This window comes from Pituophis catenifer, unplaced genomic scaffold (genome assembly GCF_029215685.1).
Source record: "Pituophis catenifer annectens isolate HBS135680 unplaced genomic scaffold, rPitCat1.0.hap2 SCAF_1, whole genome shotgun sequence".
NCBI lineage: Eukaryota > Metazoa > Chordata > Lepidosauria > Squamata > Colubridae > Pituophis > Pituophis catenifer.
Window position 1 is genome coordinate 97,730,535 of NW_027256881.1, and position 12,305 is coordinate 97,742,839.

At 39.0% G+C, this 12,305-nt stretch overlaps 1 protein-coding gene across 1 annotated transcript; it reads right to left on the reverse strand.

The window, feature by feature from the left end:
• Positions 1-912: 912 nt before the first annotated feature.
• On the reverse strand, positions 913-12,156 carry RWDD1 (RWD domain containing 1). Its single transcript, XM_070953106.1, has 7 exons — positions 11,927-12,156; positions 8,409-8,474; positions 6,939-7,069; positions 6,197-6,340; positions 4,047-4,179; positions 2,648-2,710; positions 913-1,206 (listed from the first exon to the last, which is right to left on the reverse strand). The coding sequence occupies exons 1-7, from the start codon at positions 11,997-11,999 to the stop codon at positions 1,094-1,096; spliced, it is 723 nt and encodes a 240-aa protein (XP_070809207.1). The 5' UTR covers positions 12,000-12,156; the 3' UTR covers positions 913-1,093.
• Positions 12,157-12,305: the final 149 nt, after the last annotated feature.

Below are 12,305 nucleotides of genomic sequence, written 5' to 3' on the forward strand. Positions count from 1 at the left end.
GTTGAGCTGCGCGATCATCAGAGGCTTTTTTCTTTTTACTTTGAAAAGCATTTTTTCGGCCGAAGAGGTTGTAGGAAAAATGCTTTTAAAAGTAAAAAAAAAAAAAAAAAAAAAAAAAAAAAAAAGCCTCTAATGATTGTGCAGCTCAGCTGGGCATGGGGGGGGGGCAGGGATTTTTGCTACCGGTTCTCCGAACCACCTGCTGCCATCGCTATCGGATCGGGCGATCCAGCATTTCATCCCAGATATTATGTCTCATTAGATTATATTATTATTTAAACAAGTTCATATAGCCACCCAGCTCATATATGGTGCCTCCAGGTGGCTTCCAACGTTAAAGCAGTGTAAAACCTATATTTCCTTCACCCACCCCAGCAACAGTGACCACACAGTTACACCATGATTGGCTCCTTATCAGTTAGGGGCTCCCTGGGCTCCCTGACAAAATCATGTCTTCAGAACCTTCCAGGAAAGTAAAGAGGTGGGGCCAATCTTATCTCCAGGGTATAATATTCCAAAGGGAGGAAATCACCACAGAGAAGGCCCTTTTCCTCGGTCCCACAACATGCACCTCCCTAATAGATGGGACCTGCAACTTACCTTGTCTTCCAACACTGGTGGGCTAGGGTAACAGCCTTCTTCTAAAATAAGCATCCTATCATAATTCTGTAATCTTCAAGGTGATGCCAAGAGCGATATGTTCCAAATAAAACAGAAGAAAGCCAATTTCTCTTCAGAACTCTCCTCCTACAATCAACTACTGTGATTTATAATTGAAGGGGGGGAAACATTACCTTCAAAACAACTATCTTTATCCAAATCTTAGTACAACAATGCAGTTAATTTGAGAAGAGCGTTTTCTGCTTTCCCAGAAAGGCCATTTTCTGCAGGAATACACAAGAGACACAAATCTCAAATGTTAAAGTCTGTTTATTACCTGGGCTGAAAGCCACCAGAAAAGAAGTCACTTGGTCTTAAAATACTTCACCCTTTTCTTTGAAGAAAAAGATATCCAAACCACATGTGCATCTTTCTGGCTACAAGTGTCCAACCAAACCTATGGATCAAAGTAGCTAGTAGAGGAATTTCAGATCTAGTCACTATCTAGATGAACAGGGTTATAGTCTGGATCGTCCTCATCATCTTCCAACTCCAAGTCATCCATTTCCTGGAACAATGATTCATCTACTTCCACATTGTTTCCACCTGGGAGTGGGGGAAGAAGAAGGAAAATAAAGATGACATTTTATAGAGACAAAGGAGATGAATTCCAAACTGAGTGCTTGTAATGATCATTTAGCATTTAGCTAAAAAAAACTGATCCAGCATGCAAAGGGGCCATAATTTCCAAAGAAGACAGAAACCACACAGTGGGCGATCTATACCTATACAATTAACTCAAGCAAATGGGAGTGAGCTTACATTGTGTTCTTTCATGTGATATTAATAAATTTAGAAGGCATACTGTACAGGGCTCTGAGGTTAAGGAGTTGTATTGATACTTACCATTTCATCAGTTTGAATTAGTAACATAAAGAACAAAAGTCATTACTTTTTTTAAAAAAAAATGGAGTATAATTTTCTGCAAGCCAAAAATACTTAATGCAGTAGAGGAAGAAAAAAATTCCACTGTCTTCCTCGAATTGCTTTTCAAACTGCTTATGCTATGGATCCTCTGAGAAGTCTCTTGCAGTTAAAAAAACATTTTGGGGAAAAAGAGTGGATATATTGCTAGTTTGAGTCTGGGTCAGGGCTGTCAAATTCCTGGCCCGCGGGTCAGATGTGTCATGCACTAGCCACACCTACACCCAGTTTAGCCAAGTGGAAAAAAGTCCCGCTATGTCACGTGACATCACCATGATGCTGTGAGTTTGACATCCCTGGTCTGAGTTAACCACACAGGATCAATGATATACATCTCTGTACAAGGAAGAAAAAGGTAACAGTGGAGCAATAGTGACACCTTCTGTCTTCCATGATACATGCTGTTAATTTTGTCCCTTATTTATCAAGCTTGAAGTTTATGCTGGAGGAAAAACACCTACACCTAGGCACGTAGGCGATAATGGTATAATGCCAAAGATGTTTCGAGTCAACTGCAGTTTTCTTGGCCAGATTTTTGTAAGTTATTTGCCTTCATGCCAAATAACCTATAAAATATTTTTTAAAGCAAAACTACATGTGATATCAGCAAAATGGAATCCTATAAAGGACCAGGAATATTTCAGGTGTTAAAATTGGCATTTTTCAGACATACCTTCAGTTTAAGCCAGATCCAAAGTTATTTGATTTCAGCTGATACTTAGCATTTTATATCCACATAAGCAGACTTGCTTGCTCAATTAGCTTTTTCCTTTCTGCTAGAAGCTATTGTCACATTAAGAGGGCAGATACAGATGTAAGAATATAGTTTGGTTAAAGGGATAGCTCCCAGTTTTTACATTACCTTGAACCAGAAGTAATTGCTTATCTTCAAAAGCATGTAAGTAGCTTATTCATCTTTATTAGTACTGGAGGCAAAATTTAGCCAATTGATATGAAAATACCAGTATATTTAGTGGTAAGTGCCAGGAGATTTAGTAGTAAATAGCTTTTATCATTAAAATCATATTCTATAGCAATTAAAGTAGAAATAATGGAAGGTTACCATCTTCTAAGAACTGAATATCAGATGTATCAAGGTTATGATCTGTCTCAAACAGCTGCTTTCCTATTAAAAAATAAAAGAAGTACGGTAAGTTGATTTGGATAGAGGTATAACAAATACATACACACACTCTTTAGATTACAACTTTGGAGATAAACCTATGATGGAGCAGAAGAATGAAAATGCACCAGAAATATCAGGAACTACAGTACTTTTGCCCTTGAAATCTGAAGAGTGATGACTAGATAATTTCCACTGCTAGATAATATGGGGTGCCATGATTAAACTGAATTATCTTATAACAAATGTAACATATTACACCTAAGACATCACCCTTAGTTACAATATGGGCTTGGTCTAGATTTGTACATTCAACCATTATTTGCATAGGCCTTCTCCACTCCCTTACCCCAACCTTACCCCAATATGTTTTTCTGCATACTATATGAGAGCAAATTAGGTTTTCTTTCTGTGTTTAATACAATTGTAAACAAAGACAAAAATCCTAGCTTACTTAGAAGTTATAATTTGGAAATTACAGTGCCCCTATAGAAGAGAAGACCCCTACTGAGTTTGATAAACTTTATCTTTTATAGAACTAGGGTATATGATATTAACATGTACAATTCAAGCATGCAGTTTCATATATAGTGTTACTTTGGTACTCAACTACTTTGAAACTCACAGAATTTGGTACTCAACACATTTTGACATGAAAATTTTGTCCCAGTACTCATTTGTTTGATACTCAATGCACAAGCTAGAACTTATCGATGCTGGCTGCCTTGTAACTCACTACATTGTTCCTTACAGGAAAAAATTGTTTGGGACTCATCGTTTTTCATAACTCATCGTGCTCCCAGAACCAATTAATAATGAGTGCTGAGGTACCATTGTATTTCTTTGCATCTCCTGTAAAAATATTCAAACATTTATCAATGTCAACTGTTTAACTTCTGTATTATTGTGGATAATTTGGACTGCTTTCTTGAACACTGATATTTTTTTCACCCCTGTGTTGCATGACTAACCAATTTGATACGTGGATTTCATACGTCAAATGAAGAAAAAAAATCCTTCGGCAATCCAAGACCAGGCACATGGTTTTTATAAGACAGTCTATTAGAAGGCCAGATCCTGAAGATGAAACTCAAATACTTTGGCCACCTAATGAGAAAGAAGGACTCACTGGAGAAGAGCCTAATGCTGGGAAAGATTGAGGGCAAAAGAAGAATGGGTTGACAGAGAATGAGGTGGCTGGATGGAATCACTGAAGCAGTAGGCATGAGCTTAAATGGACTGCAGAGGATGGTAGAGGACAGGAAGGCCTGGAGGAACGTTGTCCATGGGGTCGCAATGGGTCAGACACGACTTTGCAACTAACAACATTATATCCCACCTGTTAATTTATTTTTGCCGCACTGTTCTTCTTCTTTCATCTTTTTTCTTCTAATTTCTAAAAGCTCCAAATCAAATGTTGCCTTCCAGCGTAGAAAGCTTTCAATAGTGACTGGAGTGCCATGAAAACATTGCTACACAAATGGAGAAGAATAAGATAAAGTTCCAAAACATGTAACAAAGGACAATACCAGCCTAATAATGTCGGCAGCTTTCCAGCTCTGATATGCCAAACCTATTCTCACATAAACAGCTAGGCAACAGAGGCAACTATATATCCAGCCAGAACTGCTCTGAAACAGTTCTGTGGACAGTACCAACAACAATTGCTTTGAGATTCTTTAATGGGAAGTGGGAAGTGGCATACAAAGATTAAAAGCCGTTATTGTCTTTGTTGTCGTCATCGTCATCATGGCTATATAATTCAAAATAAAATAAATAAATAGCACAACCAAGGAGCAAACAAACACAACAAAGGACAAGGCCAAATGTAGCTGTAGCCCTCTTCAAAAGAATAGGTACTTTACACATAGTCCTCGACTTACAACTAATCATTTAGCCACAGTTCAAAGTTACAACGGATCCTCAAAAAAGTATTTACAACTGATTCAAATTTCCAACACCTACACACACACACACACACACACACACTATAATGTGATCACATTTTGGGCGTGCAGCAACTGGTCTGCATTTATGGCCATTTGTAGTGGTCATATAACAGCGATTTACAATAGTTTTTTGTTTTGCTGGAAATTGGTGTTTACTTTCAATTTCTGGCAAAAAAAAATGCTCATTGCAAATAATAGGTTCACTTAAGGAGTGTGGTGTTCGTTTAACAACTGGAGATTTGCTTAACAACCCTGGTTATTTGCAACGGCTGCAAAAAAAAGTTGTAAAATCAGCTTGGTCACATGTTGGCTCACTTAACAATCGGCACAATTTACAACCATAATTCCAGAGTCAATAACAGTCCTAAATTGAGAATTACCTGTATGTAATTACATTATCCTATGGAAATATATTCATAGTCATTAGATACACATACAAACATATTGGTTGTTCCGTAGTTTACCTAACTAACCAAGATTTCACATACAGACTGCGGGATTATATTAGGCCTTATCTGTCACACTATATTAATAAGCCAATTTAAAAGAGGTGAGAAAGCTAAAAAGACAGTCATTCAGCAACCATAAACCAACAGAATAACAAATTTTCCCTGTCCTCTGCTAAGGGCAAACTAATTGATTATGGCTATTTCCCTTTATTTTATTTATATATGTGTGCATGTGCATCTTTGAATTTGTTTTGACTCCTGGGTATTGTTTAGACAAGTTCTTGTAGGTTTTTTTGGCAAGGTTTTATGGGAGTGGTTTTCCATTGGTTTCCTCTTTGGGTTGAGAGAAAGTGATTGGGTTAAGGTCACCCAGATGGTTTCATGCCTAAGGCAGGACTAGAACGTATGGTCTCCAGGATTGTAGCATACTGCTACACTTCAGCAAATACTAAATTTATAAAGCTGGCAAGTATCCTAAAACTGGACCAACCTAATTATAGGATTCTTGGTGAGGCTAAAAAAAACATTCCAACTTAGTTTATCTACTTCAAGAACATTTGTAGTCATATTGAATCCCTTCATGTTTCCCACCTGCTTTCTGCAAAGAATACAAGATCACCATGTGTGTGTGTTCATGTGGGTATTCAGACATAGTCTACACACATGTACTTAAACACATACACACACACATATATACAAATATATATTTCTATTAAACAGAATATTGGTCCATAAAAAGAAAAGACAAGTGAACCTTAAGCTTCTGGATTCTTAACATGGGACAACAAAAAACAATCCACAGGTTTATATTGTATAATCTTGCATGATTTTGGATGAGAAGGCTATCATCCATCCATCCACCCATCCACCCACCCACCCATCCACCCACCATCCATCCATCCATCCATCTATCATCTACCTATCTCTATCTATGCATCCATCCATCCACCAATATCACCCTTCTTGTTCTCCAGTGATCCCTGTATCATAGATTGGAAACACTGTAAAAAAAATCTCTGGTTAACAGACTCAAATACTGCAAATGCTACTTTTTCTCTTTCTTATAACAATGTGTTGATGAATTTTATCACCTTTTCTGCCTCCTCTGCCTCTTTCTCTTTCTGTTTCTTTTCTGCTTCTCTTCTTGTTTTTATTAGATCTACTATTTCATTCAGTCTTTCTTGCACAGCTGACACCAGTGTGAAGATCATTACCATGCCTAGATTCTCTTCTGACTGAAATACAAAGAGAAAATAGATTTACTTGCAAAGAACTTGGAGTTAAAATCATAATTTCTGTTACACAAAAAATGTAGGAAGTGTGGTAAGAATGGTTTTAAAACACAATTCAAAGTAGGTAGCAACATATAACATAACAAACTCTATCACCAACAAAGCTTTTCAGTTTTTATTCATATCCTTTTCATAGCAGCAAATGATTTTGCAAAAGAAATTTTTAAAAATGTGTTGCGTTGAATTTCTTTTTCAGCCGTACAATGCATTTCAGTTTATGAACATCAAAAGTTGATAGTTACTGTGAAATGACATAAACACTTGTATCTTTTATAAGAAGGTATTCTAATTTCTCTTCCACCTAATACCTAGTGAGTCCCAGTTTTATAAAATAAATTATGAAGTACTTACATTCATTTGTATTAGCTGCAATATCTATTAACCTTTAACTTGAAAAATCTAATCATGAGAGTTTTGTCATAACCTTGTTTATCTTCCGGTTTTCAAGCCAAATGTATTTTTACTCACTGAATAAAAGTTGAACTGCCTCTAAAGAACTACTGGCATCAAGAAAAAACAATTTGCTCTGAATATTTCTTACCTGTTCCTGCAGTAGTTTTAATAGGTCTGCAATATCATTATTTTCAAGATTCTCATGTGCAAGCAATTCATATAATGGGACTTCATCTGGATATTTTTCTGAATAGGTGAATTTGAGGGTCGTCTGAACAGCTGTAGTGCAACAGAAAAAAAGGCAGTTCAAATGTTCAACTGAAATTATTAATATTGACCATTTAGTTAGGAATATTATCATTGCTTGTGGGAAGATCAGAAGACAAACAAAGCATCTCACTCAAAACACTCTGTCAGGCCTGGAAGCCATCTTTTGAGTTGGGCCTTCAGGCCTGCCACATTTACTGCTGTGGGAAACTGGGAGGGGGGATTATATGGAGCAAGGGACATATATAGTCATAATAACATTCCTTTCTCAGAGAGTCAAGGACATCTTGTCCTGCACCTGGAAGGGTGTGACTGGGAGGCATCTCCAGATGGGACAGTGCTTTGATTGGACCATGTAATGGACATGTGGGTGCTGGGCAGGGACTTGGACTTTCCTTTGGGTGGGGAAAACCTGGAAGCTTTCACATTCAGATTTTCCCAGATGTGCCATTATGACATCTCTAATAAAATGGAACTTTGAGGAACTTCAAGCCTCGGAGTCTTCTTTCATTGGGGGCGTTACTTGGAACCCTGACACACACTTGCATTCTTGCTGGCAGACAACAGATGAGAAGAAGTAGCAGTTTCTACCTTCTTTTTTAAATCACCTTTCAAGGTTTTAAAAATTACTTTTAATGAACTTTTAACATTCATAGAGATGTGGGATAAACAGAAGAAGAAAAGATTCTTGATCTACTCCTAGGCATGCCTCCTCTTTCCTCAACTCTGATTTCCTGGTGCCACCTATTGGGAGAGTTTCAAATTGGATCTCTCCTTTGGAAGACATTTTTCTTTCAATGCTAGGAGGACAAGAACTAACATATCCTTTGGTCTCCAAATATATGCGTAAGCTTCAATTTATAAACAACTCACTTGCATTCAAACAAATGTTTTTTTTTCTACTTATAAGTATGCTTTGAAGTCTATAATCCGGACTTCAAAAATACTATGAAATTATCTTCACTATATTCAGGTAACATTTCTCTTGTCTGGTACCATGAATCTCAGGTTCCTTGATCAATTGACTCAAGTATGAAGGCAACATGGAACTTGGTCAACCGTCATCTTCACTTTATTGGAAAGCTCCACTGAAAACCCTCCAGGACAGCAACTTGCTCAAAGCAATCCAATGGCTTATTTCCAAATAAGGATTTAAACTTGGATTTTCTGCGGACACACTCCAATACTCGCAGAGTGTGTCTGAGGACACATACCATCGCAGATTTCCAAGCCAGTCACTGTTCCATACTGGAAATAATCTGCTCTTGCTTTCAATTATTTGTACAAAATTGTTTTCTCTGAGAGATCCCCACCCCCCCCCCACATAAACCCTGAAAAGCATTCAACTTACTTTCATCATTTTCTCCTGCTTCAGATGTCACAGTGATAGTGAAACTTGTAGGGTTTTCTGATAACACTGTGGAAGAACAGAACCGATAAGAAAAAATATTTTTCATATGGCTTTTTTAAAGAATACCACTGCAAATTTGGCATGTAAATTTATTTAATCCTAACGATTAAAAAAGCTGCTGAAATTCTGTTCTTTACTTTAAAACAAATTAATATATAAATCTGACTATTTCTATTTTTAAAAAAAAAAAAAAAGATAATTTATGCCTTCAATCAGCGTAGCCTGAAGTCAAATCTATACAGGCTGTACTCTCTGAGGAATAAAGTGCTAGACCAAATGCTTTACAAGCAAAAACCAGTGAGCTATTAACTGAACAGACAGCACTCATTAAATGAACTAAGAGTCTGAGAAATCCACATTGGATTATGAAGACCCTGACATCCTCTGGATGGGAGGGCATATGCATAGTTTGATGCCACTGCATCGGTAAGCCATACAGTAGATAAACATGGACACTAGATTCATTCTCCACAGAGGCTGAATGCTGAATCCAGATTTTGCTGGATTTGTTTGGTGTCATGATCGCACTATGATACCAACACAGCACTCCTTTTAATTAGTTCAGTCAAGGTATTATGCAGAAAGCTATTGGAACACAGAGCATGAAATAGATGAATTCATTATATCCAGGGCACTGAAGGAAGTAGAAGTTATGATTGCAGGGCTGTTCTTTAGTCACGTTTGAAAACTCCCAGAGGAAGATGAGATCTCAAAAGATCGGAAGAGAGCAAATATTGTTCCAAGTGGACGAGAAGGATACAAAAAATATGGACCTGTCAGCTTCACATCTATATTGTAAAGAGATGATTAAACAGTGTATTTATAAATATTAGGTAGACATTCTACAATCAGCGAGAACAACCAGGGGTTTATGGCAAAGAGTTCACGCCAAACTTATTTCCTTCTTTGTCAGAGTTTCTAACCTAGTAGAGAAAGGAAATCCAATACAGGTAGTCCTCAACTTAATCAATGACGATTGGGACCAGAATTTTCACTGCTAAGCAAAGTGATGGCTAAGTGAGAGGCACCTCATTTTACAACCTTTTTTGCCACAATTGTTAAGCAAATCATTGCAGTTGTTAAGCAAAACATAAATGTCTATGTAAGGCGCTTTAAGTCACCAGGTGCAAGCAGGCAGCAATATACATTTTCTAAAATAAATAAAACATACTGAACAAATGTAGCTTCCCCCATTGACTTTGCTTGTTGGAAACTCCCTGAGACAATTGCAAATGGCAATTACATGATGGGATGTTGCAACCATTATAAATATATGCCAAGAAATCAAATTTTGATCATGTGACCATGGAAATACTGTGATGGTTGTACATGTGAGAACAGGTTGTAAGTTACTTTATTTCAATACTGCTGTTAACTTTGAATAGTTGCTGAACAAATGGTGATAAACCGAGGATTACCTGTAGTCATAATGCACCTGGAGCTAAGTAAAACCTCTGCCAAGGTCTCTCCCAATACTTTCCAAATAAAATGAGAAAATATGAGCTAGATAATACTATTAGATGGAATCAGAATTTGTTGAATGAGAGCATGCAGCATTAAGGATTCCATTTTAGCTTAGAGGGAAGTGTCAAATGGTAGGATTCTGTCCTGGGTCCTGTGCTGTTCAGTGTTTTTATCAATGAATTGAATGAGGGAGTTGAAGAGACACTTTATCAAATCTGCAAACGACACAGAGCTGGGAGGGGTAGCTTATACTTTAGAAGAGACAAAGATTTTTTTAACGGTCTAACCAGGTAATGGGCTGAAATGAACAGGATAGAAATGAACTAGGTATAAAATGTACAGTTCTATGTCTGGATAGGAAAAATACATATAATACAAGCCTAGGATTGAAGCCAGATGATTTGGCAATGTGAAAATGTGAAGGTTCTTGTCAATTGCAAGTTCAACGCAAGCCATCAGAGTGATGTGGCTGCTAAAAAGGCAAAGGCCATCTTGGGATTCATTAAGCACAGAGTTCAAATAAGTAATTACTGTTCCTCTCTATAGTACTCTGGTCAAAAATCATTTAGAGTTTTGCGTCCAGTCCTGGATACCACCATTCAGAAGGGACAGTTACAAATTGGAGTAACATCACAGGAGAGCCGTTAAAATGGTGAAGGGTCCTTATGAGTGAAAAGATACATGAATGTTTAGCCAGGTGACTGAGTGAAGGAGGTGTGATAGCAATCTTACATACACTACTGGTTTTCCTTTATGAATTCAAGGTGGCAAATAGAGTCCCCATAACACCATCCTGTGACATTAGGCTGGGCTGAGAAAAAAAAGAAACTGGTCCAAAATCATTCCGTGAGTTTCTGCGGCTGAGTGGATCTGAATCAAAGTCTGGCCAGTGCCTTAACCACTATATGGTTACCATGACTTTGATAGAAAACACTATCAGATAATTTACATTTTACAGGTTTTAAAACGCTTTGGTTTATGGCTTTACTGTAAAGTTTATTCCAGACTTGTTTTTAACATGTCAAGGGATGATTATACCACAAATGTTTTAATAAACAGCTTTTACCCTCAAAGAGTGCAGGAAATCAAGTATGTATGAATGAATGAATGAATGACAGCATCAGGACCTAAGCAGGAATGTTTATTTATTTATTTATTTATTGGTTTGATTTATATGCCGCCCTTCTCCGGAGACTCAGGGCGGCTTACAATGCATTAAGCAATAGCCTTCATACTTTTGTATATACCTGCTTAGTAGGGCTTTCGGCCCACCCTAAGCGGTGCTCTTTTTTTATACAAAGTCAGCTTATTGCCCCCACAATCCGGGTCCTCATTTTACCTACCTCGAAAGGATGGAAGGCTGAGTCAACCTTGAGCCTGGTGAGATTTGAACTTGCAGTAATTGCAGGCAGCTGGTGCTACTTAACAGCACTTTACTCTGCTGCGCCACCAAGGCTCTTTTGACTTTTTAAGGAGGCTACTTCCGAGGGCAGGAGATGTACCGCCTACTGTTCAAGCACCCCTAGTTCAAGCCAAGTCATCGGAGAAGCCTATCCTTCTACCGCCCCCCCCACCCCCAAATAAATTGCGGAAGAAAGAAATGAGATTAGACAAAAACCTCCCCTTGCAGTACCAAAGGAGAACCAGAGCCCGCCTCGCGTATCCTTCGGAAAGCTGGCAATCCAAAGCGAGCTTCAAATAGCTGGATTCTTTATCCGATTTTCTGGATTCACACGAGCCAGTGAAACCCGCTCGGGCTTCTCACAACACACTTAGGTTTGCAACGCGGCCAGTGCTTGCTTGGCTCGAGTTCTGGATGGACCAGTCCAGAAAGAAAAGGGGGGAAAAAACACAAACTCTTTTTAACAGGAAGAACCGGGGCAAAAGAATCCTCGCCGCATGCTGGAAACTTGCAAGCCGCCGCCGCCGCCGCCGCCACTGTCACCCCGCGAACCCAGGCGCCGGCCAGCGCCGACTTCCACTTGCTGCCCTACCTGTGAAGGAGTCCGGATAGATGGCCTCCAAGGCCTCCAACTCATTGCGCTGTTCCTCCCCGTAGTCGGTCATGATCCCCCGCCGCCGGCCATGGAACGCGCCGACCCGCAAATTGCCTCCGCCGGTAGGGGGAGCCCGCGAAGGAGACGCCGCAGCAGCCGCGAAGTCGGAGCGGCGGGGGCTGGAAAAGAGAGAGAGAGAGAGGGAGAGAGAAATAGCCCAGGCCACTCTACGCACGCGCAATGCATCGCCCGCCCTACCCGCAGCAACTTTTTGGCCTGGAAGGCGATCCGTTGCTCTTCTGTCGATTGATCAGGGCTGCTTTCCCGGGGACCACCGCTGATCTGCTCATTCTCCCTGAGAGAGAGAGATCCTCGC